Source organism: Octodon degus, unplaced genomic scaffold (genome assembly GCF_000260255.1).
Source record: "Octodon degus isolate 3935 unplaced genomic scaffold, OctDeg1.0 scaffold00005, whole genome shotgun sequence".
Taxonomy (NCBI): Eukaryota; Metazoa; Chordata; class Mammalia; order Rodentia; family Octodontidae; genus Octodon; species Octodon degus.
The window spans coordinates 27,869,567-27,897,150 of record NW_004524581.1 but is presented as its reverse complement, the minus strand read 5'-3'; the positions used below and the strand labels follow the sequence as shown (position 1 = coordinate 27,897,150).

General features: G+C 41.5%; 1 protein-coding gene across 1 annotated transcript in view; it reads right to left on the bottom strand.

Annotated features, from left to right (window-relative positions):
- Positions 1-27,584, bottom strand: part of Dnah8 (dynein axonemal heavy chain 8) — a 313,541-nt gene that overhangs the window by 257,541 nt on the left and 28,416 nt on the right. The window contains exons 8-16 of the mRNA XM_004624185.2: positions 26,425-26,538; positions 22,052-22,159; positions 19,250-19,351; positions 16,080-16,226; positions 13,468-13,665; positions 8,652-8,728; positions 4,740-4,839; positions 3,729-3,848; positions 2,363-2,498 (exon numbers count right to left, since the gene is read on the bottom strand). Of these exons, the coding sequence (XP_004624242.1) occupies positions 2,363-2,498; positions 3,729-3,848; positions 4,740-4,839; positions 8,652-8,728; positions 13,468-13,665; positions 16,080-16,226; positions 19,250-19,351; positions 22,052-22,159; positions 26,425-26,538 (1,102 nt within the window). The remainder of the gene's footprint in view (positions 1-2,362; positions 2,499-3,728; positions 3,849-4,739; positions 4,840-8,651; positions 8,729-13,467; positions 13,666-16,079; positions 16,227-19,249; positions 19,352-22,051; positions 22,160-26,424; positions 26,539-27,584) is intronic.

Sequence of the window (27,584 nt, the reverse complement as noted above, 5' to 3'; positions counted from 1 at the left end):
AAACCTACTTGCCCCTCTTAGGGAAACTATGTGCCAAAGAACCAGTGTCATAACGCCCTCCTCCCTCCGGCTGAGCTGATGTTGCATTGTTGCATATCCCAGCTACTCTGGGTTTCATGAAGCTGTGTGTGAAGTCTCTACCTCACTGTAGTACATACAGGCAAGACTGCACTCTCCTACAGGTATGTGGAGTAAGCTGTGGTGTAGTTTTTGGCACATAGTAAACACGTTGCAGCAGAAAAAAAAAATAAAACTACCAAAATTTATTTTTTAAAAACAACTGCCAAGTAGTCAAGGCTGACGTGAGGCTCCCAATTACTGCTCCCAGGTCCTGTCTAGGTACACATAACCACATTGGCAGAGCAGCAGGAAGTCTCACCACAGTGCGTCTCCCACAGCTTGGGCTCACAAGGAAGAACTTTATCTTGTATTGTTAGCCCTGCTTATGACCACTTCTCCTAGGCACCACCCCACTGCAGTGACCTACGGGACATACAGGTGTCAGCCGACGTTCTCAGGGCAATCAAGTCCCCAGAAACTTGGTGTAACTGTCTCTTACCAAGACTGTCTGATCTCAGCCAGGTATGGTGGCACATGGCTGAAATCCCAGCACTCTGGGAGATTGTGGCAGAAGGATCACACGTTCAAGACCAGCCTGGACAGTTTAATGACTTAGCAAGACTTGTCTCAAAAAATACATAAATACATAAATAGCTTAGTGCAAAACCCTGAGTTCAATCTCCGGTACTACCAACAAAAATATAGATATAAATATATAGCCAAAGATACATAAAATTATTGTTTGATCTCTACTTACTGGGCAGTTTAAAGATATTCAAAGATACCCCCCATCCAGTATACCTAGCATCAATCTTTGCACTTCTAGAAGCAGAACATTCTAAGAGCTAGGAGAGCAGATTCTGGAGACAGCTACCTGCGACTGAATTCTGGCTCTGCCACTCGCTAGTATGAGACTTTGGCAAGTCACTTAATCTCCCAGTCCCTCCGCCTCCTCCTCTGTAATGATAATTCCTGCTATGGTTATTTATCAGGATTGGAGATTTGCAGGTGCAATGTGTTAGACAAACCCGGCACGCGATAAGCACAGGGTAAGTATTAATCATGACCATTATGTAAAGGGCAGCAGATGAGACAGACAGAGCATCCGCGAATAGTGTAGGGGAGGCAGGCAAACACATGGAGCAGCGACAGCAGGAGCAGCTACACAGGAAATGCACCCAGGATCCTGGAGAAGGAAGCCATTCTTTTCTGCCAGAAAGAATACGAGAGTGTTTTAGGGAATATTCTGTCTGTTGGGCTTATTTTCGAACATATGCAGTGGAAGGGTGAGGTAGTAATGCCAGAAAAACCAGCACGTAGAAAAGCACACAGAATTTTCAAGGTTAAAATTTCCTTTTTGCCTTTCTCCAGTGTGCGAGTTTTAAGCTCGTCCGGATGCTCCTTTGAGGATGCTGCTGGCTTTCCTTACAGTCCACGTGCACCTCCTGCACCACACTCCCTAGCTACGGCTGTCCTGGCAACGCTGGTTTATTAAAGGCGTAACCATGGTGCCGGTTGGAGACAACACCTTCCGGGGCTTGGGAAGCTGTCCTCTCGGATGCAGAGATGCAGGGAATCAGTGCTCCGTCCTGTCCAACAGTGATTTGTCCTCAACAGCTACACTATACTAGTTCTGGAATCAAGAAGCAAAGAGAAATGGCCCCTCCCCCAGCATCTCTCGGCAACCCACCCGAAGCTGTTGTGCTCCCTGTGTCTGCGGAGCTGCGCTTTGCTGAAGGAGATCCCGGCTTGGAAGGGAGACAAAGCAGAAAGCTGGAGTGACCCATAAGGGAGTCCACATGAAAATCACAGCGCAGAAGATGCCAGCAGCGCTGGTGCCCCTGCCCCCACTGAACTCTGCCCACATAACCCTGCCCTCAGCGTCAATCCTGGGGCTACTAAATCTCCACAGCTATAGGAGAAGAAGAAAAAGATGAAGAGGAGGAAGTAAAAGAGGGAGGGTAGCTGTAATTCTTTCTCTTCCAATTGACACTGAAGCTACAAAATGATTTTTAAAAATGAAAACCTTTATAAAATCTATGGAGAAACAGAAAATCTATATACAATTAAAAATATCTACTGAGATATTTTTACTTTAAATTCTTCCCCCGCCTCCAGAAAAACTCATAGTTTAAGGTCATGACGATTTTTATCCAGGAAATCAGGATATTAACACCTATAAACAAACCATTGTGTCATCCCTAAATCTAAATCTTAACTAGCATAAGGTTATGGGATGTGTAATCCCTTCGGGGATGTGCCAGTCCCCAGGGTGAGCCCTGTGGCATGATTTTATACGCACCATACTGTAGCTGCGAAATTTCTCTGACCCAGGCCATATGGTAGACCACTTCAAATTCCACCAGCACATAAGAGATTCTGTTATACTGACGGATGACAGCTTTACCCTCTGAAGTTGACAGAATATCTGAGTTTTTCTGTTTTGCAAGGAAAAATAAAGAAAAAAAGCATATTTTAAGAGGTCACAGGCTATTTTCATAGACTTTAAAATGGTATCAAAGGGTTATGCTACCAATTTGGAGTTTTTGCCAAGTAAAACAGAGATGGGGAAGGCTACAGAAGCCACAGACGGGAGTAGGGAAGTGCTAACACCAGAGACAGCACGCAGGAAAGGAAAGGAAGGATTTCGAGGGAAAGGCTGCTGGGTCTACACCCAGCCATCCCAGGCCTTAGAAGTCTAGTCCCTCCCCATTTCTCTGGACAAGATACAATTGATTTATTTTCACTGATTATCCATCTCAAAGGCCATTCCTAAATTCTAGCACAAGAAAACCTATATACAATTAAAAACCAACTTTCTTTGTGTAAAAATGAAAGATTTGTTTCCGATTCATTTATATGAGGGCAATTTCTACCCCGCGCTATAGCAACCGAGTGCCCACCTTGGCCTCTTGCCTAAAGCCAGGCCTGCGTCATTTCCTTTTAAATGTTCAGAACAAGGAAATAAACGCTAGTAGCCAAACACAAACTGAATATATAATAATGCCCCAGCGAGCAAAGTCCTTGCAGGCCTACCGCCTTGTGCGCATTCTGTCTGTATTCAGGCTTAAGGCACAACATCAAGCAAACCAACTCTATCCTGCTTCTCTTTCTCTCCCTTAAAAACAAAACTAAAACAAAGAAAAGATAAAACAGCAGTCTCAAAACAGCAACAAGGCCTGTGACCACCCTGTTTTTCAGGGCTCTAATGATCTTAAAGATGTAAAGGACAACTAGAGCCCGCCATAACCCTCTAAGGCTCCGCTCCTCACACAGGGATGCCGGCGCTGCAGCTCCACTTTCATTAGCTACCTCTCGGTGCCCTGTCAGCACACAGGAGGTGCAAGCCTCAGAGCTGGGCCTACCCTTTGTTGTATTTTCAAAGCAACTTTTTAAAAGACTTTATTAAATGTCTTGTGTTGTTGAGACTTAATACTATATGATACAGCAAGTTTTAAATACCTGCAACTGTACTACCTTGTTTTTAAACACAAATGCATTTACTTAGTCTCTTCCCGGTGCATTTACAAGCTAAATTTGTTTTGCCCAGTTAAACTGGCTCTAATTACAATAGTGGGCACACATATCACAGGATGAATATATTTGTGGTGTAATTTTGTGTCATCCCCATCATAATCCACATATTATAAATGTAATCATTAGCTTACAAAGAAATAGTTGATGGGCTCATTTATCCGGCGATAGAGCTGCCTCACCCACAAGATTTTCCCCGCTATAGGGGGCATATTGCGGGCAAGAGGGGGATCATCTTTTTGAGAATGATAGAGCTGTAATGAAAAATACAGTGTTAATATGTGAATTTGATTCAACAGAGAAAACAAAAGATGTTTCTAAGTTGCTTTAGCATTATTCGCACGTTGTATATGCACAGGGTAGTCCATAAATACAGTAATGCACGTCAGCGTTAACCTGATGCTTAGGAACAATGTTTGTCCCATCACACGATCTCTTTCTGTCCTTATCCCGAATTTCAAGGAAGTATTCAAAAGAGGAGGCAAATAACTACTTTATACCTGTGTTATGGTTTGTGTCCAGCTGTCCCCCAAAGCCTCATGCGTCAGGGGGAGGCTTCTAGAGTTTGGGATTGCTGCATGGTCTGATGCTGGGGCTGCGGGTGTGAGTGCTGCACCCACCCTGGGCGGGCAGCCTGCCTACAGCATAAGCCAGGGAAAGAGGCCTGCTCTCTCTGCTCCTGTTGCTTTTGCTGCCTTCCACCATCGTGAGCTGTTCTCTGCTGTGTGCTGCCCAGCCTCAGAGCTAGGGGAGTTAGGGACTGAAACCTCCACCAACTGTGAGCTAAGTAAACCTTCTCTTCCTTAATTTTGGGATCAGGTATTTTGTGTCAGAGATGAGAGAAAAGTAATTAACACATACCTGTCATCACATTCTCCAGTACTTATACTTCTATAAGTAAGAACACTAACTTTATTGGACTTTTCTATGAATACATCTGAACTGAGATAAAAAGACAGTTCCTAAGAGCAAGAAGGTGTTGTACATACCACATCAGCTTGTTCCCACATTTACAATAGAGCCTCAGAGGCCATGACCAAAGACAGGACCACTCCAAAAAGCTCAGCAGAAGACAATGACAGCAAAAAAAAAAGTCTTAGATTTCTTTTCCCTTTGCATTAATGTACTATAAACAGGACACTTACCTTCTTAGTAGCTTCAAGTTCAGCCACATAACACTGGAGAATCCGCTCAATTGTGTGGTTGATTTCTAATTGAAGACACGGAATGTTCAGCTTCTGAAATCTAAAAGGAATTGAAGCTGAATAATTAGAAAGGACATGATAAACATATCTAACAATTGCTGAAGTACTAAATATTGAATCACATGACAGTACTCATCCCGAGCCTCTTGCACATCCTAGAGTAGATAGTGATAGACAAGGCATGTGCCCACCTAGGTTTCCTGGAGCCTATGGTCACCTTAAAGGTATCAGTCAAGAGTTACATAGATAATTACTTAAATATGCTAGAAATGTGTGTAACAGAGGAACCCAACCAAGTTTGAGGAGACAAGAAATTGACAGACAGTTAAAACTGAATGATCAACTTGACTAATTTGAGAGCCACCCAAAGAATTAGTAGAGCACACTTGTAGGTGTGTCTAGGCAGGTCAGGGAGGCACCTCTCTGGGTACTAGATATGATCCCAGGGCTGCTTCCTGACACTGCTTCCCTGCCACGAGTTCAGCAGCTTTTCTCCCCCAGACCCTTCCACTATGATGTTTCCATCTTGGAGCCACCATACTCTAGACTGAACCCTCTGGACCACAAACCAGGAACCAAATTAACCCTCTCCTTCCTCGAATTGCAGGTGTCAGGTATTTTGTCCCTGTGACAGGAAAGCTGGCCAATACAGGGATACTGAATCTCAGATTGAAAGGAAAATGTATATGAAGCTAAAAGTAAAATTAGAGAAGAACACATTAAATATAACTCTCCCAATATAATTCCACACACAAGTCCAACTAACCTAGTGATAATGACCATCAGAAAATTAGCCTTTCCTCCTAGACATGAAATGATGCACAGAAAGCATGGGAACTATAACATTCTGATAATAAAATTAATTCATAAGAACCAATATAGGTAAAAGAGATACACAAAGACCAAAGGAAAAGCTGCTAAGAAAATAGTGCCTGCTCTGCAGTACTGTCACTCATCAGAATCATTCATATCTGCCTTGATTCTTACAATACTCTTCCCAGCCACGAGCCAATCACCGTCTGCTTGCCGACATGGAACCATGGTAAAGGCAGACTGAAGCCCAGCTCCCTGGCTCTTGGGGAGGAGTTCCCAAGGGCCCCAGTGTGGGTCTGAAGCTCCCTCGGAGCTGGTAGAAAGCGGCCTGTATGCCACTCTAAACCTCTGACTGGATTCCCTGACCTCTGCGGGAATATTGCTATCAAGAATAGTGAAAAAGGGAGGGGGTGAATACATTAATTTTAGCACCCATTTAACTAGGTGTATCAAAACATCATGTTGAATATTTTAAGTATATGGCACAAAATAAAATTTTAAAAAGATACAAGAGCCCTCAAGAGGAAAGATAGAAAATTTTAGACCCTACTATTCTTACTAATCTCACTTTCAGAATTTTTTTCAGTAGTCATAACTAAACATTATTTGTTCTCTTTGTAATAAAAACTATGCCATCAACCTCAAGTATATAACAAGGGTCAAGGCAAGAAGGAGCGTGAGATATTTCATTTTCCTATTCTGCTATTTCAAAAATGCAATGAAAAAATATCCTACTCATTTCAAATTGTTCTAAGTCTCTCTTGGTGGTTATTGAAAGGTTCACGTTTATAAGTCACAGGTTTGCATAGGAGAGGCTTCTGAGGCCATCTTCTGTCAAATTGGATTTTCAGATACAGACACTTGTCCTTCAATGACACGTTGGGGTCTCGTGACAGAGGTGTTAATTGAATTAGTCACTAAATGCAGTGCATGCTTTACAATATACAGAACAAAAAAGTGGTTGAAGGAAGCCCCAACCTTAGGACTTTGCTTTTACTCGCATAGCTCTTATATGCAGTATTGTAATGTGTAACAGAACATGAAACTATTGTACCAGGCAGCACGACCCACAAAAGTTACAGAACTGTAAAACAAGGCATACTGTACAAAATGTAGACATTGAGGCCCTATCAATGAGATGTACAAAACGATGCCAAAAAAAAAAAGGAATGGTCATAAGTCTGAGTTGTACGTCATCAGTCCAAACAATTGTTAAACAGATAGGTCATTAAATGAGGAATAACTGTATTACACATAATTTTATCAAAATAGTTCCATGAGGGCTGGGGAGATGGCTCAGTAGAATAAGCGCTTCCCTGGCAAGTGCAAGGGCCTGAGTTCAATCCCCGGTTCTGCCCCCCAAAAAAATTTCCATGAAAATGATTTGTTTGCTGAAGAACACATGTTGTCCACTAACCCTTCAAATAAAATAGAGCAGCCACCAACAAACCATCTCATCAGCTAGATTCAGCCCACACTGATCCCTCGTATGCTGAAAAAGGCAGGGCTGAATCCAAGGTACTCAGAATCCAAGCTCTCTCCGGATACAGCAATGACAGAGAAAGTGCTCATCAATAATAGTGATTGCAAAACAGATGCAATGCAGTTAGGATCTTTATCAGATCAATAAAATATCAAGCCTGAACTGTATAGTGAAACCCTGTCTCAAAAAGACAAAATAAAAAGCATTCCTATATTTCCTCACATGCCCTTTCCCAGCTGGTATCTTAGCAGCTTCCATGAATTCTTCAAGGTTAAATGGATCACACAGTTGATATTGCTGGAAGTGGTGCTTTGAATGTGCAATTTTGGCGCATTAATAAAGGTGCTTTTGCAGGGTCACTGCAAAGGATCTATGAAGCTAAAACAGTCCTAACGAGGTGTCGCAGAACCACAAGCCTGCTTGACTCTATAAAAATGACTGGAAATACCAAGTGTCTTGACCGTGAGGCTGGCATTCATGGAGCCACTGCTCCATCTGCCCCTGCAGTCAGTATCTTGGAGAGAAAGACATCTAAAGGACGTAGTTGAGGAGCTAAAGTATGGCGTGGAGCACTTAAGCCAGGAGTGTCAGGCAAAAATTAAACACATAAAACAACCACAGAGCCAAGAATAACAGTGACAATTAATTGCTCAATCTCATCCTGTGGTTCAGAAGGGTATGCATAACCCTCGAGAAAGTATGTGCCCCCGTGTGAGACGAGACATTTCCATGTATCAAAAAGTTTCAAAGGTAACATCACTTCTGAAGAGTTTGTTTCTATCTAAGAATTTATGTAACTCCAAATCAATCAGTTTTACTGTCACCTGAGGACTGGCTGGAAGCAGATAATCTTTAGAAGTGAGCCCAATAAAAAGAGCGCACTGATACATTTTTCGGCCCTCTGGCCCAGCTGCGCTGCCTGTATCGCACGATCAACAGATCTCCTAAGACTGAGCTCCAAATCACTCTCTTCTGAGTCAAAACAGGTCGGCCTTATCTTTTTATGTTCCCCCAGTATCAGACACAATAGAAGCAATACTTACTTTGAAGACATTTGTCTTTTCATCGATGATATGTTTATTTGCATAACACAGTTAGTGAATATACCTAAAATACAATAAGCTACAAGAATTCCTCCTTTAGTGATTGAGTTCCTTTCCTGTGACAAAGTAGTTAACCTTCTTCGTCACTAAATGAGGAATTGCACAGAGTGTGTACATCGCAATAATCAGAACAAAGAAATGGACAGAGGAAACTCTGCCTTGACAGCTTTACTCTTATTTGCATCACTCTTACATGCAGCACTATAATATGCAACAACATAAAATTATAGCACTGGATTGTACAGTACAATCAGAAAAAATGCTGCACTATATTAACAAAGTGTACTGCACAAAAAAAGACAGTGACATTCTACCAACAAGATGGACAGAACTGTTCAAAGGAAGACGGGCCTTCCGTCTGAGAAGTCGTTAACCCGGGAGATTGTTAAAGGAGGAATATCTGTATAAAGTTATCCCACCTGGAGACCGCACGGCCTAAAGCATTATAAATACCTTTGAAGCAGCTGAAGAGCCTGCTGAGAAGATAAGATTTTTCCAAAAGTACTGTTCATAAATACCTGTATTTGTACCTAAAATAAAATATTAAGATTTAGATAACTTCTGGTGTTAAAGAAAATGCTAGTTTTATTTAACCATTAAGGACTCTCCTATAGCTTTAAAGTAGCTCCAAATACATGTAGCATCTAAGCATCTGGGAATGCACTGTCCAGTACGGTGGCCACAGGCCACATGAGGCTACTTAAGCCTCAAAGTGTCACTACTTAGGAGTGAGATGCTAGTAAGTATAAATACATGCTGAATTCCACACAGTACAGAGCAAGATAGTGCTAAATAGCTCATCAATGGTTTTTAAGTTAATGACATGTAAAAATCACAGTATTCTGAACAGATTACACTGAACAAAGTATGTATATATACTTTGTATATGTATATATATATGTATATATATATACTTTGTATATATATATATATATATATATATAGTTTTGTTTTGTTTTGCTTGAGACAAGGCCTCACTATGTAGTCATGGCGACCCTCCTGCCTCATCTTTCCAAGTTTTGGGAATACAGGCATGTGCCACTAAACATACTATTAAAACTTAATTTCACCTGCTTATTTTGTACAGAAAATTGTAGTTACATACATGGTTTGCATTTGCATCTCATTAGTGAACATTTCTGAGCTATAGTGAAAGGGAAAATTTGTCCAAGAGAAATTGCTCTTTTAAAACTTTGTTCTTTTGAAAGCACGTGGCTCTGTAACTGCTTCATGGCTTTGTAATTACTTTCTTGACCCCAATAATCACAAAAGCATCATGGCACCTACAGGATCCTTGATGGCACCAAGCTCTGTGGCCATTAATCTAGCCTTGCGACTGATGATCATTCATCCAGCCCTGTAGCGGATGATCTAACCCTGCTAGCTAAGAACTGCCCAGCTGTCCTGTCTTCCCTGTGTACCTCCTTTGTATCTCCTGCTTGTGTGTTATATAAAAGCCCTAGACCACCAGAGATCAGGGCCTGATGTGCTGGGAATGCTCCCGGCCAGTGCCCATCGATGAAAATAAATCTGCCTCCCAGTCCTGGGTGTCCGTGCCGTGTTTCTCCTGCCCGCTGCAGCAGAACTTAGGAGAGAAGGGAAGGTCCCTTACCACTCACTGTTTTCTGAGACACTCAGAATTTCTGAGCGTGCTAGCAGGGCAATGCAATGAGAGTTTCATCTTCAGACACTGCTGCTCCCAGAGACCTGTTTGCCACGGTTTAGCAGAAGCCAGAATTGGCAAATGCTCTTGCAAGACTCGCCCCTTCCCTGGAAGTGGACACTCAACTGCTGGTGCTCAAAAGAGGAAGTGGAACCACTCTCTGTGAATTACTTTTGCACACAAGTCCTATTGCTGCAATTACTCACGTGTATCACACCCATAAATCGAGCACTGGAAAAGGAAGGAAAATTAAAACCCAGACATCTGATGCAAATCATCTACCTAGGAAAAGGTTAATATGGCCTCTACATTTACTGAAAGCTAAAATTGGTATCTAGAACCACAGTGAAGCTTGTCTAACATAATCTTTATTAAGAAATCATAACAGGGGCTGGTGAGATGGCTCAGTAGTCTAAAGCACCTTCTTAGAACAAGCTTAGGAAAGCACAGGGACTGTGGTTCAATCCCCCAGCACCACATGCCAGCCCGCCCCGCCCCCTGGTGGGCTGAGCTGGCCACACACACACACACACACACACACACACATAAATAAATAAATAAAAATTTTTTAAAAAGAGATTAAAAAAAAGAAATCATAACAATAATTTAATACATAACAAGTTTTTCTTTAAAAACGTATTGGGGAGAACACACCATCCTACCTCACTAGCCCAATACTAAAATCAATAACTAAAATATATCTTAATTTCAAAGAATCTAATTTTCAAACACTGAAAGAAAATCAATGTCAAAAATACAAAGTGTAGGGCTGGGGAGATAGCTCAGTGCTCTAAGGGACTGCCTGACTAGCACCAAGGACCTGGGTTTGATCCTGGTACCGAATGCTATACTGGCCCCGGAACTCCGGGTGCACCATGTTGACCACCGAAACTGGGCATAGTGGTACAACCCAGTAATCCCGGCATTGGGGAGGCTGAGACAGGAGGAGCACTACAAGTTCAAGCTTTGTAGCAAAACACTGTACCAAATAAATAAACAAATAATATGAAGTATTACTGTTAGAGTAGTAGATTTTTAAAGAACTCTTTTATTTATATTGACAGGATCACAAGTGATATAATTTTTAATGTCAATAAATGAGACAAAAATCTGATTCTGGGGCCGGGGATATGGCTCAGTAGAATAAGCACTTGCCTGGCAAGCGCAAGGGCCTGAGTTCAATCCCCAGTTCTGCCAAAAAAAAAAAAAAAAAAAAAAAAAAATCTGATTTCTTTTTTAGTGCTGGGGATCAAACCCAGGGCCACATGCATGCTAAGTAAGGGTTCTACCACTGAGCTATACCCACAAGCTAATAAAATGGATAAAGTATATTCCTCCTTCTTTGTCTCTAAAATATTCTATAGCAAAGAAGAGACCATTCCCTGAAGCCAAACTAAGGCTACAACTAGTTTTCAGTACTGGAGTAATTCAGGTCACATAAGGCCATGTGAAAAGATGCCACAGTCTCATCTAGGACATTTTGAGTGCTCCTCATCATCTTTCTATGCACCTTAATCTACGACACACAGGCCCGAGGCCTCTTCAGAGCTGTGCTCTCTAGCTCCAGACAGAAGGCAGGCAGACGGCTCAAGGTCAACAAGAAAATCAGAGGGAGAGTGATCCATCCTCCTCATCTGCTCTCCCATCTCCCCACAGCTCAGACAAAGAATAAGGACAACCAATTCTCTCTTTCAGACTGCAAAAAGGATGCTGGCTCCTTGACACAATAAAAATCAAATGTGACTTTTCATATAAATTAAAAATGAATCAAAACATGAGCATCTGAGATGAATAGATATTTCTCAGATGAAGTGGAAGTGGCAAATACGCACATACACACAGACATACACACACAAATCAAGGCATGGAAGTCCAAAGCAGGAGAATCTCTATGGGTTGGAGGCCAGTCTGGGCTACACAGTGTGTTTAGAGCTAGCCTGAACTCATACTGAGACCCTACCTCAAAAAAAAAAAAAAAGAAAAGAAAAAGAAAAAGAAAAAAAGAAAGAAAAGGAGGGAGGGAAGAGGGGAGAGAAGAAAAGAAAAGGAAAACAGAAGAAGCAAATAAATATATGAAAAACTTCAACATCACTGGTTATTTGAGAGATGCAAATGAAAACAATGCTGAGATTCCATCTCACTCTAGAAAGAATGGCTATTATCAAGAAACCAACCAACAGTAGTGCTGGAGGGGCTGTGGGGATAAAGGAACCCTGCACTGCTGGCGAGGGTGCAGACGGGTACAGCCACTATGGAAACCAGGGTGCAGAGTCCTAAAACACTGAAACTCGAGGTTCCACTCAACTCAGCTATTCTTCTTGATGTCTTTTTGAAAGCTAAAAGCACCATATCCAGTGATACATGCCCGCTCATGTTTCCAGCAGCACAGTCTGTAATAGCATAACTTTGGACACAGCCCAGATGGCCATCAACTGATAGATGAATGGATGAAGATGTGTGGTTTTATGTGGAGTACTCCTAAGCCTTAAAGAAGGAAAAACCTGAGACATTTCTAACTAAATGGATACCCTGTGAGGCCATACTCTCAAGTGAAATCAGCCAGTCACACACGTGTGTGTATACATGTTGTATATATACCACATTGTTTCTCTGCTGTGAGAAACCAAAAGGACCAAAGTACAGGTGCTGCGAAACAGGAAGACAATGTTCAAATGGGATGGGGAGCTGGGGGTGTGGGGAGAGAGGAAGGAAGGGAAATGAAAAAACAACAAGAAAAAGGGAAAATGGAAACAGCTTGTGTAAGTATGTAGGGGAAGAGGGGCCGAAGGGAGGGGAGGGGAGGGGAATGGGGAAGTAGATCGAGCTATATCATGTTCAGGTACAAATTCCCTCTGATGATGTAATCATTCTGTGTATCTAAAATGTATCAACAGGGGCTGGAGAGATGGCTCAGTGGTCTAAAGCACCTACTTGGAACAAGCTTGGCAAAGCACAAGGACCGCGGTTCGATCCCCCAGCACCACATGCCAGCCAGCCCCGCCCCCTGGTGGGCTGAGCTGGCCACACACACACACACACACACACACACACACAATAAATGTTAAAATAAAAAAAAATTTATAAAAAAAAATAAATAAATAAAATGTATCACCAAACTTAATTATTTGTTTCAAAGGAACTATAGCTATAACAGCCCTTCTGGCTTCTGATTATTCACTGACATTTTTTAAAAAAGTTTTATTTATTTGATTCAGGGTCTTGCTACATAGCTCAGCGATCCTCCTGTCTCAGCCTCCCCAGCTGGGATGATAGTCATGCACAGCAGGTCCAGTTTTGGGGCTGGCATGACATGTGGTACCAGGGATCAAGCCTCGGTCCTTGCACTTGCCAGGCAGGCTCTTAGACCACCAAGATATCCCCCCAGCCCTCGCTGATATCTCTCATTGGCTATGCTTGTTTTCATTTCAAAAAAGATAAAAAATATCCTGTGAATTTTTTTAAAAAGTATTTTGTTTACAAGTATTTTTTTCTATTTGTAATAATAATTCAAAATAAATAGTAAATATGTAAACACCTGCTACATATGAATATTCATGATAATGTACCAAATAGTGATATTAAGTGAAAATGCAAATAGCTACTTACCTCTAAACTGTTGATTTTTGTCATAAAATCTAGGAAATCCGTGTCAAATTCTGTTCTTCTTGGATCCAGAATGTCGTATTGCTTTTTCTTAACCCCCTGGTAGATATTTTTGAATTTTATTGCCATAATATCTATTCCTTCGATTGTAGAATTGCTCAGTGCTGAATATGTTTGTACAATAGTTATCATTTCTGTAATCTTAAAGACAGAAACGGTATTTTATGTTAAAAAGTGAAATATTAACCCCTTCTCCAGAATAAGCTGACTTAAACAAATCACTGACTTTAAAAAAGGCTCTAAAATCACTTGGCTAACACCAACCAAAAGAGATAAAATAGAAGACAAATCTCTGAGACTAGTCTTTGTACGGTACTGTTCGCTCCTTTAAGGAGGATGGTGCTCCACGATACCCTGAGAGCTTCCACATTCCGCAGAAGCGAGTCATTTGTCTCGTGGGCCGTGAGAGGGAGAGCTGACTACATGCTTCGTGCTCTTGTTCTTGAGGAGCTTCGTATTGGATCACTGAGTTCAAAGCTCTGCTGTTCTCGTGGGCTCTCACTGTAGCTCTGGTACACGACCCCAGCACAAATCCAGCGTGTGCCTCAAAAAACTGGGCCTAAAGGCCACCAAGATGGCTCAGCACACTCAGCTCCTGCATTTAGGCAAACGCAGGGGCCGGAGTTTGATCCCTGGGACCGCATGCCGCACTGCCCGCCTCCCCAGGCACGCTGAGCCAGCCACCAAGTCTGGGCGTGGTGGAGCACACCTGTAATAACCGCAACACTGGGGAGGCTGAAAATAGGAGGATCACTACGAGTCCGAGCTGCGTCGTGAGACCCTGCACAAAATATAAAAAATGAAAGAAGAAAGAAAAAAAGAAACAAACAAACAAACTGGGACTAGCGGTACTATTCAACTCAGCCATTCCCCTTCATGATATCCTCCTGAAAGAGTTGACGCCTGTGCTCCAGCAAAGGTCAGGCCCCACAAGCCTGAAAGATGACAGCACTCACTCCCGACTCAGGACGAACCCTGGGACACCTCCACCACGGTCTTTATTTATCTCCATGCTCCAACACAACTTACCTCACCAAAAAGAACAAAACCTTATTCAGTTCCTTAACTTTCCTCCAAGAGTTTTCATTATTCCTGCTTTAAACACCAGTATTCAACATTCTCCAGGGAAAGCTTGTTTGGCCAGAAGGCCACTGGGATTTCCAGTGTGCCATCTACACTCTGCATAAACTCAAGAACTGCCTGGGTCTCTCTCTCTCTCTCTCTCTCTCTCTCACACACACACACACACACACACACACACACACCCCACTCACCTACTTTATAAAGCAAAGAAAGTGAGATAACTCAAAACTCTCACCCTGCCAGTGAGGAGTCCGTCCTCTACCACCTGGCTCCGAGGACCAGAGATGGAGGCAAAATTCCTGTTGCTAACACTTCCTCTGTCTTGTCCCTGGGTTGGATGGGGCTGAGACAGTGCTTGGCCCCACTCTTGTTCCTCAAGACTTAGCCAGTGATGTTCCGCCTATCACCCAGCAGCAATCCAACCACCCGTCATGGGCAGCCCTCAGGACCATGCTCCTGCTGGTTGTCCCCTCCCTGACATTTCAGCATCTCAGTCTTCAGCAACTATGACACGTTAGTTCAGGCAACCAATTTATAGCCCATTTTCCAGTTCATGGACCGTGACACCTTTTCCCTTTCTGGCCCTCCTTTTCAACTGTTTAAGAGTTCACAGGAGTAGTCCAACAGAACCCCCTCAAAACCGGGGCACAATCCACAGGTCCCTTGTGTGATGACTGCTAGATAGCATGAGGTATAATCATACCATGGAGATTATTCTGCAATAAAATGTAGAGCTATAAACATGGATGACCTTTGAAAGCATTAAGCTAAGTGGAAGAAGCCAAAAGATCAAGCAGCACATGATTCCATTTACAAGCCCCAAACAGGCCCACTAGGGGAGCAGAAAGTAGATCAGTGGTTGCTTGCAGCCAGGTAGAGGAGAGAATGGGGTGCGACTGCTGATAGGTATGAGGTCTCCTTTAGCGGGAATGCAAATACTCTAAAATTAGATTGCCGCAGTAGTTACACAACTCTGTGAAAACAGCAGAAGCCCCATAGAAGTAAGCATAAAGGTCACCAGTGGTACTTTGGTTCCTTTCATCACCTGTACTTTCCAGTCCTAGCTGGATGAGGAGATCAACAATTTTTAAACTCGCTCTTGAACATGTCTACGGAATATCCTTGATCCATGTCACACCCCTCCATCCCCCACTTTCCAACAAGCGATGACGCGGACGCTAATATCACCAGGATCCAGGGAGTCTGTAGGGCGCGGGTTGTGCCTATAGATATCTTTACAGCTTCACGGAGGCTGACTGCATACGGGCTTCCTCACAGCCCCTGGCAATATCACTCCTCTCAGCCTGCCCTAGTGCAAGACGCTATAATACACACAGGGATCTGTGAGTAATTGATTCAGACAAGTCGCGAGACAAGAGATCTGGAACAGAAATTCTCAATGAAAACTGAAAGAATGAAATAAGCAAAAAGGTATGATTTGCATTGAAGTGCTGTGACTGCCTAGCGCTTACCTTTTCCAGTCTTTTACAGAAAGCTTCAAATTTTCCAAATATGTACATTTCTGAAACCTCGAAAGATTTTTCCCCTGAGGATTCTAAAATCTGTTTCCTTGTTTTATGAAAAGACGTCTGATACTCCTTGAATAGAAAAATACAGTCCTACAAAAAAAAAAAATTAACAGGAGGAGAGAGGGGACAGAAAGAAGTTTGTTCAGGAGCCAAATTTCAGAATTCCCGCCTTCACATAGACCTGGTCATGCCAGCTCGTGGAAGACAAGCCGACGCTGTCAGCCAGTGTTCCAGTTCTCTGGCTTCATACTGAAGGCCTGTGAACGCCAATACAGCCTTTCAATATGCATCGTATTTTCATCCCTTCATTCTCATTGTTTTCCCTTCGTTCATCCTACATCAAAGTATGACACATCAGGCTGGGAAGATAGCTCAGAGGTCTAAGCACCTGCCTGGCAAATGCAAGGACAGAAGTTCAGTCCCTGGTACCCCATTCTCACCCTGGCCCCAGGTACACAGTGCCAGCCACTAAAACTGGGTTTAATCCCAGCACTGGGGAGGCTAAGACAGGGAGAATCACTATGAGTCTGAGCTATGTAGTGAGACCCTGTATACAATAAATAAATTAAAAAAAAGTACAATATACACTATTTTTATGTTTATTACTAATTATAATTCCCCCACAAGCCCAGAAATTATTTATTAACACATCACTATTTAGCTAGGATCTATCTTTACCTTCAAGTACACAAAATATGAAGACTCTGCAATATTAATTTATCAATCAACCATCATTTCTACAAAAGGAGATCAAAAAGCTTTTGACTAATATTTAGTTACAGCTATGCCACTACTGTAACCTGTTAAACAGATTAGTAAATCTATTAGAAATCCCAAAAAAGGGTATGGATTGGGTGTGGTGGTGCGTGTCTACAATCCCAGAACTCTGAGAGACTGAGACAAGAGAATTACAAATTCCAGTCCAGCCTGGAATTTTTTAAGAGACTTAGCAAGATCCTGACTCAAAATAAAAAATAAAGGAAGGGCCGGGCCTGCAAATCCCCAGCACTGTGGGGTGACTATTTCCTCCAAGTGCCACAAACATGCTAGCCTGAGCCTATCACAGCGTTTCCCCTTCTTCCACCACGTTAACCCAGTCCATTCACTATCTGAGGACTAAAGAAAGTCCAAGTCTTCCTGGAATTTCAAAGTCCTGGCCTTTCTTTTTCAGTGACTCTTGTAGTTTTCTTCTTTTGTTGACAAGAACGTGTGTTGGGGCCAGCAAGATAGCTTAGCGGTCTGAAGTGCCTGCTTAGGCAAGTTTAGGCAAGTGTGCAGGGACCGAGGTTCGATCCCAGCACCACATGCCATGCCAGCACTGCCCCCAGAGTGGGCTGAGCCAGCCACAAAAAAAAAAAAAAAAAAAAAAAAAAAAAAGAACTCTTGTATAACTCGCCTTCTATCTCCTTCACTGGCATTGAATTCCACTTGGTTTTGTTTTTCCTTTAGCTTCCTGCTTCCTGCATTTCACTTCTGCCTTTATTTTTCTTCTCTGCCTCTTTCCTGGCCTTTTCTTTGAATATTTTTTCACAGCTATCTGCAGTATCAACCAATGTTCTCGCTCATTTCTTCTTCTCTCCTCCTTGTTGCTCTGTTCTGCTTTTCAATCACTTCCAGTCATCACGACATATTTTTTTTCTTCTGGTTTTAAACAAGAAAATTCTCTCCAAGAATAAAAATTATTCAGAGGTACAAAATGATAAATTCACATCACTAAGTTTAGGAACTTTTTTTTTTAACCATCATTCAACACTGGCGAGAACATTTCAAAGAGATTTCCTTTGTTTCGCTTTCTGAAGGAACTAAGTTATCAAAAATGAACGCCTGATACCGTAAACACTCCTCTTTGTACTGATGAGAACATTTCGTAAGTTTTATATGCAAGTTGATGCTCATTTTCCTTTTTTGTTCATCTGTTTCAAAAGCTGTTTTTGTGATCTGCTAAAAAAAAATGTTGCTTTAGGAGCTGCTTTGATCTGTGTGGCTTTCTAGTTTACGTGGTCAAGCCCAAGAACTGCATTTGAAGCCTGGCTCTTCCGGTCCTTGGGACTGAGACTCTTCAGCATGATAAACTGCCCTAGCTGCAGGTCGCGGGGCTCCTGCTGGAACTGGCCTCTAGGCACCCCAGAGACCAGGGGTCCTCGCACATTGGTGACTAATAACCACTGCGGAGTCTTCCTGCGGACCTATTTCTTTTGAGCTTTCAAAACACAGACCACTTTAATTTTGTAGATCCTTCTCAGAAATTAGAGAAAAGAGAAAAACTTCCCTAACGCACCCATCCCTCACTCATTCTGACACCTAATTGTCAAAATACTGACAACAGTCAGTCGTTTAAGAAAGAAAAATTACAGACTTCTATGCCCATGAATACAGCCTCCCACTCCCAAAAAAAGAATCTGTACCTAATTGAATTTAAAAGTGTTTTTTTAAAAAAAAAAAAATACACCATGTCCAAGTTGAGTTTATCCCAGGAATGTTAATTTAATTTTAGAAAAAGAGTCCCATTCCTCACATTAACAGGGTTGAGCAGGAAATTCTATAAACATAGCAACAAATATGTGCAGGGAAAAAAATTCATAACCTTTAAAAAAACATATGCTTAAGATAAATCTGATCAAAGATATACTTAAACCTATAAAACCATTACACTAAATGGAGGGAATCGTCAAAATATTCCCTTCCAAAAGAGGATCAAAATCAAGATGCCAACTAAAACTTCACTGATTTAAGGAGTAAGGCAGGTCTAGCCAATGCCAAAAAAGTGGAAATTAATTAAATTACATCAACAGGTGCTGGAGTGGGAGGAAGGGGAGGCATTTATTCAATGACACACAAAAGGAGTCCGAAATATGAAAGTATAGAGAAGAATAAGAATTAAATTTATATCCTAAAGTAAGAAATTTATATCCTAAAATAAAAGTTAAATTTCTATCCTAAAATAAGCACTGTGCATAAAGAGAAGTAGGTATATAAATGACATTCTTTCTGTATTTTCACCCTACTCTAAGATTTTTTTCAAACTTAGTATGTTTTCTGAATGAACAAAATAAACACAATTGAGCCAGGTGGTAAGTGCTTTACTTGATGAAAATAAACACACTTCTACAAACCTGAATCTTTTTTAGCACCACTGGAGTTTCCTGATCCCAAACATGGTTTATTCCACCATCAGTGATGTATGCTTTACAGGCGGTCACCATTTGATTTGTTACCTAAAATAAATGCAGGTACAAAATAACTGTAAGCAAAAAGAGTAATAAAACTCACGAGACTTTTTCTGAATTCTAAGCATGAAAATATGATAAACTGTAAACTTATGAAATGAATCAACTGCAGAACACAGAAAACAAAATCAAAGAAATATGAATTCCAGTCAAAGCTAAGAAAGCCCGAAGTCTCATATTCCTACTGCAATTAAGTTAATGTCACTGGGACCACAAATTTCAAAGTTAATTGCATTTTCCATTCATCTTTTTCTCCTCTTACTAGATCCGGACCCAGTTCAAGGGTGATTCTTCGCCACACTTCACCATGGAGACACTTCCCACACTCCTCAGCATAGCGAAGAGCAAATGAAGAGCTGCTTAGAAATTTTCGAGCGCCTAGATCGAGGTAGCAGGCTGACGCAGAAGGCGGTGCAGAGTGTGCTCAGAATCAGGTGCGCAGGGGCAAGGGGGAAAGATGAGCAGAGAGGAGCAGGACCCGGGGCTGGAAAAAGGGATGCTAAGATGGTCTGGGAAACTGTCCAGAAAGGTGACAGCATGCGGTCACCCTCACTTGAGAAGCTCACTTGAGTACCGTGAATTGAGAGCAACTTGTCCGGCAGCTAATGGTGAGATCTGCTGAAAGGACAAAGTCGTGAGCCTGGACCGTAGCCCTGGGAAGTTGGAGCCAGGCCCTCAAGTAGCTGTGGCACCTCAGGTGGGCACATCAGGGGGAAAAAATCCTATCTATTACACCTACCCCTGAAAACACTCCACACCTCCCAGGCCCACAAAAGACAATAAACAGGAAACAGAACAGAGAGACAAATCAGAGTCTTAAATATATGAAGAGTCACCACGCAACTGAAGAAAACAGTAACAGACATTAAAATGAAACTGAAGCCAGCGTGGTGGACTCCTATAATCTCAGCATTTGGGAGGCTGAGGCAGGAGGATTGACAGGAGTTTGAGGACAGTCTGGACTACATAGTGAGTTGAAGGGCAGCCTGAACTACATAGGAAGACCCTGTCTCAAAAAAATTAAGATTGAATTGAATTTTTATGGTCAATATTTTCTTAAAAAATTGTATTGATTAATTGATCACCAACCGGTTTACAAATGAAAAACAAATGATCTGAAAATTCAAAGCACAATGACAGGAGAACAAGATATTGTTAAGTGAAATGGAAGTTACATTCACTTGAACAGCTGGATCAGGAATAATCAAAAGCAGAAGAGGAAAATTTCCTAGGAACAAAAAGAGATAAAAATTTTTAGATTGAAACAACTCAACATGTATAGAATAAGATAAATGTAAAAAAAAATAAAAGCACCACAGTTGACATTTTGGAAGTTCAGGGATAACGAACAAATCCTAAAAGCCTTCAGAGAACAAAACCAGTTACCAGAAAGGAATGCAGAATCTGACTGACACCTAACTCCTCCTCAACAGCACCGATACTAGACCAGGAGCGAACAGTACTTCTAAGTTTTAAGGGAAAATAATGTTGAACTCAGAATCCCATAACTAGTATGTGAGCGACCCAAACAAAATTAAGCCATTTTCAGGCTTAATAGAAGAGTTAAGGCTGCTCACCCCTCATGAACCAACCCTCTGAAATAATTACTTGAAGATAGCTGAACAAAAGAAATAGTGATTCCAGGGTTGGGGAGATGGCTCAGTGGAATAAGCGCTTCCCTGGCAAGCACAAGGGCCTGAGTTCAATCCCCGGTTCCGCAAAAAAAAAAGAAAGAAAGAAAGAAAGAAAGAAAGAAAGAAAGAAAGAAAGAAAGAAAGAAAGAAAGAGTGATTCCAAACAGGAGGAATATGTGAGCATTACAAAATAATGGTGATCAAAGCAACTGACAATACTTCGTCTGAATATGCGCTGATTCAAAATGTTGTAAACTGTTACAGAAGTAAGAATGTTTCATATGAGACGCATATTTTGGAAAAGAAGAAAACATGTAAACAAGAAAAATCCCAAGATTCTTGTCTTATTTAGGACAGAGATGTGTGGTTAAGACCCTACTTCACTTTTTAACAGAAAAAAAGGAAATAAGTCTTCATGATTTCAGTTGTGCTTGAATCCTTTACAAAGAAATTCTATTAATGTTTTCATTGCATAATTTTTCAAATTCTAACACGTACAGCCTAATACAGGAAGCCTTTACCACCCCACAGTACTGATGCAAAGCGTTCATAGTAAACACAATCTTTGTCCCTGGAGCAGAATCCAAAGTATTTGGAAAAAATAAATAGGAAAGGCAAAGTACTTTTTGGAAAAAATAAATAGGCGTGTGTACCTCCTGGGCATGGAGGTGCACACGCCTACAACCCCTGGACTTAGCAGGGCTGAGGCAGGAGGATCACTTTGAGTTCAAGGCCAGCCTAGGCTACAAAGTGAGTCCAGGGCCAGCCTGAACTGCACAGCGAAAGCCTGTGTCACAAAGACCCCCACCCCCAAAAAAGAAAGGAAATGGTTACGCCTGGGGCTGATCCCCAACAAGGAAAGAGGTGCCATTTATTCCTTCCGTCAGGTACAACTGACTCGGGTCAACACCATCCTTTACTCATCCATGGAAAGTGTTAAAATCCAGCATTTTAGAAATACCTAAACTTCTCAATTTCTTTCTCTGGCTGTAAAGGAAAGAATTATTAACTTTTTCACAGAATTGCATTATGAATTTTCCTCTTAGGGACCCACCTTGATAAACAATGAGGTCATTCTCTCTGAGGTATTATAATACCTTGACACATTGTGAATCATTTTGATGGCATTAATCAAATTTTGTATTCCATGCGCCATAGAAACCTAAAGTAAAAATATATCAAATGAATTCCATTGTATATTTATGGTTTTAATAACCAATACTTCATATAACATTCGGAACTCAAAACATACACCAAATGCTATAACATTTTAATCTTTAAGTCAAATTTTACCAAATTCAGTATCCTGGATTGGATCCTGGAATAGGAAAAAAGAATATTTGCTTTGATAAACACAACCAAGGAGACAGTTAGCAGGAGAAATCGGGTGAAGAGAATTCTGGGCTACCACTGCAACTTTTTTGTAAAACTGAACTAAAAGTTTATTTAAAAATAAAATTTTAGGAGAGGAAAGCAACTTTAAAGACAAAGAGTTAAATCTGCTCCCTTTTAAGATGAAGAAAGTGACACTTTGAAGGGTGAAGCGGTTTATGTACAGTCATAAAGGTAACTATAAATCAACTCTATGTGACGTATGGAAATCAACATCATTACTTTATAGTTGACCTTATATGTCAGTATCCTTACTCTATGTCTTATAGCTGCCCAAAAAGATTTTTCAAAATTATAGGGTTGCCAAGTCAACCCTACAAAGTACACCTAACTCCAGTAAAGAGAGTCCACATAGGGAATCAAATTTGGCCTCACAGGGAAATGCTTTTCATCCAATTTTTTTAAAATTTTTTTTTTATGTACTCAGTATAGGATCTTGCTACGCAGCTCGGACTCATAGTGATCCTTCTGTCTTCAGCCTCCCGAGTGCTGTGATTGCAGGTGTGCACCACCATGCCCGGTCTCGGTGGCAGGCTCAGCATGCCTGGGGGTATGGGGCTGGTGCTACACGTGGTACTGGGGATCGAACCCTGGTCCCTGTGCTTGCCTAAGCAGGTGCTTAGTCTGCTGAGCTATCTCACCAACCCTTCAGCCAAATTTTATATGTCATTATTTACAATAGGTTCTTCCTCCACTCTTACCTACTCATGTACTGTGTTTGGGCATTTTATATGTGATATATATATATATATATATAGAGAGAGAGAGAGAGAGAGAGAGAAGACATCCAAAACATAATGCCAGGATGCTAGAAATGAAGCATATATAAAATTCATGAACCAGAATTAGAAACACAAATCATAATATTTTTTGTTTTCATTTTTGTAGTACTAGAAATTGAACCCAGAGCCTCAACTATGTTAGGTAAGAACTCTATCACTGAGCTACATACATCCACAGCCCTTTATAAATTTTATTTTGAGACAGGGTCTTGCTAAGTTGCCCAGGATGACCTCAAGCCCAGGATGCTCCTGCCTCAGCCTCCCCAGCAGCTGGATGACAGGTGGGCATCACTGCACCTCGCTAAATCTTTTACACTCCTCCTGCCCAAATGAGAGCTTCAAACTAAGTAGCGACTGATGGTTGCTTTCAATGATAATAGAGAAAATGAGGGAGGAAAGAATTTTTGAAATTACAGCAACAGTGGGTATGTGAGTGGGAAGCTATTCTATGACTGCTATTGTATTTGTCATTGCAAAAGGTATGCTTGAAACCTTCCTACATCAGAGACTATAAAAAGCTGAACAACAACAAAATAATAATAAGCCTAGCACAGCTGAACAAAGTTTTCTTAAATTACTAGGATTTAAAAAAAAAAAAAAAACAACGCCAAAACTGAGTGATTTTTAAATTACATGAATTTGGGCAAGTCTTTTTAAATAAAGAAGTTGAAATCTGTATACCTTAAAATCCAAAGCTCCTGACAATAAAAGCATTATGCGTTTTTTTTCCAAGTTTACTTTTCACAGTAAAAAGCCTTAAGTATATAGAACAGCACAGAGACTGGCTTAATGGCCACCTATATCCATCACTAGATTTGACAAATGCTGACAGTTTGCTTTATGGTAGTGCCACATCTATTATTTTCTACATGGAGAGCTTCATGCAAGAACTCCCAGAGTCGGCCTTAGGTGTATGTGTATTCCACATTTGCAGCTTCAACTCTTGGAGCAGCCCAAGTGCTTGTGACGTATGATTGTCTGAATTTTTCTTTGATATGACTAGTACAGTGGAAGACCAACCAACTGAACTACTGGATGAGCCGAGCATTAGCCCCATTTCTCTGACCCGACACAATTCGGTTTCCTTTACTCCTGGTCCTATATGCAGCAACAGCTCAGAAGTGATATTACTGTCTCCATGAAAAAGAACTTTGAAGAAGGTTCCCAACAGAACTCCAGTTGTAGGTACTAGGAGTAGAAGCGAGCAGAGAGTGGAGCCGAGGAATGCCACAACTCTTTGCAAAGAACCAACCCAGATCTTGGGTTCAATCCTCAGTACTAGAAAACAAGCAAGAAAACCCCTCTGGGCAGCCCTCCTGGCTATGGGTGAACCCCAAAAGAGGCAACACCCAAACATGACTGGAAACTGTCCTCCCCTCTCAATAAATACTAGTTTCCTTGACTTCCTCTCTCCAGCTAAACAAGAGATGAAGGGCCGGGCAGATAGCTCAGCAGCATAAGCAGCTGTGTGGCAAACACAAGGTCCTGAGTTCGATCCCCAGTGTAGGGGGGGATTAGCTAAACAAGAAATGAAGGATTTTCCTTAAATATTTTGTATTTCATAACATTATTTCATATTATTGCAGAAAACCAATATCAAACCAAATGGAAGACTCTCTGCACCAAGAAATTAGAAGACAACTTTTATTATGCTAGCAAGTTAGGGAACCCAGAAGTTCAAATCACCAGCCCAGAGGCAAGTGTGAGTTCAGTTTAAATAGTTTGTGAGTAGGAGGTACAAAGCTGACAGCAGGTTATTACCTGATCGTTTACATGGAATACAAGAGTTATGTCATACATTGTCAGGCAAAGTCCTAAGCAGGCACTTAACCAGAATAGTTTGTCACTAGATAAGAACACTCTGGGAGGGAGGGGGTAGAGTTGAAAGCTTCCTTGGCTGGGCCAATGTATTCTGGGAACAAAGTATAGCATCCTTGAAGCAAGCTGGAACACAACTATATGTACATATTTTAAGGTGAAAAGCTCAGGCACTGTAGCTGGATGTAGCTGAGCCGACCTGGCTGGCTATATAAAACAGCAGCTAGATGCAGGCAGTCAAGGCTATTTGAGCCCAGCAGTCTAACTGTGACAGGCAGCAGGAGCATCGTCACAGGCTGTGAATGGATTTCTAACTTGTACTATAAAATGTCCATAAGTTTGCTAATTTATGTTTCTTCCCTTACAATATGAAATATCACAAAATGCCAGATGATTTATATATTTAAGATGAATTGTAATTTTAGGGACAAACAGCAAATGGTAGGTTAACACATCCTTTAAAGGAACACTCTGGGACACTATGGGAAAAGTAGACTGGAAACTGGAGGATGCGGGCTGTCCTGCACCACTGCTTCGCTAAGGGAGGCCAGCAGAGTCTACCTCAGGGTGCATTTTGGTTTCCTACTTTATAAACTGGGAAATACGTGCAATAGTAGGCAGCTTCCCAGTTGGCCCCAACCGTGCACATCCTCGAGGTATACACATCCTCGTATAATCCCTTCCCTCTGAAGTGTGGACAAGACTCACTGACTTATTTATAACCAATAGAACACAACAGAGAAGAGGAGACGTCACTTTCGAGTTTAGGTTGCAAGAAGATGGTGGCTTCCACATTGGACAGCTATGTTGCTCACTCTGGGATCCCTTTTCTAGGCGGACGCGAGCACAGCACAGACAGAAGTGTGTGGCTAGGGACACAGCCCTGCCAACAGCCATGTGGAAGAGCTCAGGACCCATCCCAGGCAGCCTCCCCTTAAGATGAAACCAGAGCCCCAGTGATCAGCCGGTCTGCAGTCTCACGAGGGCCCCTGACGCAGGCCACCTGATCTTGGACTTTCAGCCTCTAAAACCATGAGTGATTAGTATGTCATTTTAATATAATATTTAAGTTATTATAAACATCAGTCACGTGGTACCTGCATTCCTGAGGCACAGAAACTGTGACACAATGCATGCTCATTATTTCAGCCACTTGCTCCTGGGCTCCCTTGTTATGCAGCAGTGGATAAATAATGTGCTCATCTCATTTAATCCACAAATGAAGCCATGCTTATTATTATGTAGTCTACTTAAACAGGGGTTACTCAACTATGGCGTATAATCCATTAAAAATATACAATAGGAAAATGCATCTTTTAAATAACATTTTGATCACATGTGTTTTTTCCCAAAATCTACACATTAAAGTCATTTTAAGGTCAATTAATTATACAAATTAATTTCCAAAACTGCACTTCTTCAAAAGCATACTTACTAGGTCGTAGTTATAGAGAGGTTGGCATACTTTTTCCAGAGTGTACAAATATTTAACATTATCTTTTGATTCATTGGCTGTATCCGTGATTCTTGCATCCAAATCACGCCAATTCTAAGGGAAAATATGTGCGAGAATTCCATTGAAAATCCAAACACAGCAGAGAGCTATAGTTTATTGAAGAGATTTGAGCTATAAGCGTGGTGTGGAGGAGTGTGCCTGCAACCCTAGCACTCTGGGAGGGCAAGGGAAGCAGTAGAATCTCGAGTTCAAGTCCACCTGGTTACTGAGCAACCCTGTCTTAAAATTTAAATTTTTAAAAAAGAGTTGGGGTCATAAATCAGTATGAAGGTACCTGGTTCAATTCCCAATAGTGCAGTCAAAGAAAGACAGAGACAGACCAAGAGAGACAGAGACAGAGACTGAGACTGAGACAGAGAGATACAGGGAGAGACCAAGAGAGAGAGAAATTTAAACTGTTGCCCCTAATCAAACATATAATAAAACAGGAAGTAAGAGTGATTGATAGATCTTTTTTATCAGAATGTTTAAGTTACAATAAACATCTTAACATGATTTATTAAAACTGGAGTCATTCCCTTGTAATTAATACCCTGTCTGACTGCTTAAAGTGGATGTAACTTGACTAGTTCTCTGTGACATCACATTGCTCCGAGTCTTCAAGAGCAGATCAAGTTTTAAAACCAAGCATTATTCCAAGATACAACTTATCAGCAAAATGAAACCAACAGTTTCTTGCAAATGATCATCACACAGTCTCTAATTCTAAGAAAATTCTTCCTCATTTTAAGAAATCTGCTACAGTCTGAATGTGGTCTGTCCCCAGCAACACGCTCGCCAAGGCGTCCTTCGTTCAGGGGAACAGTACTGAGGTGGCGGGCCTTCGAGAGAGGCGAGCAGGTCTTGCAGATGGGTCAGTGCTGACTTCCAGGAGGAACTAGGTGAGCATTTGCAAGAAGGAGTGTTACACGCCCACCTTCCTGAACTCCTCCTTTCTGGGCCAAGCTTGCCACTCTTGCACACCCTTGTCATATGGCATCTGCAATATGACATGCGAGGGGCTCTCAACGAGCTTAAGGAAATATGTCCTTTTCCTATTGTGTAACAGCAAGTCTACACTTTGTCAGAGAATACACATC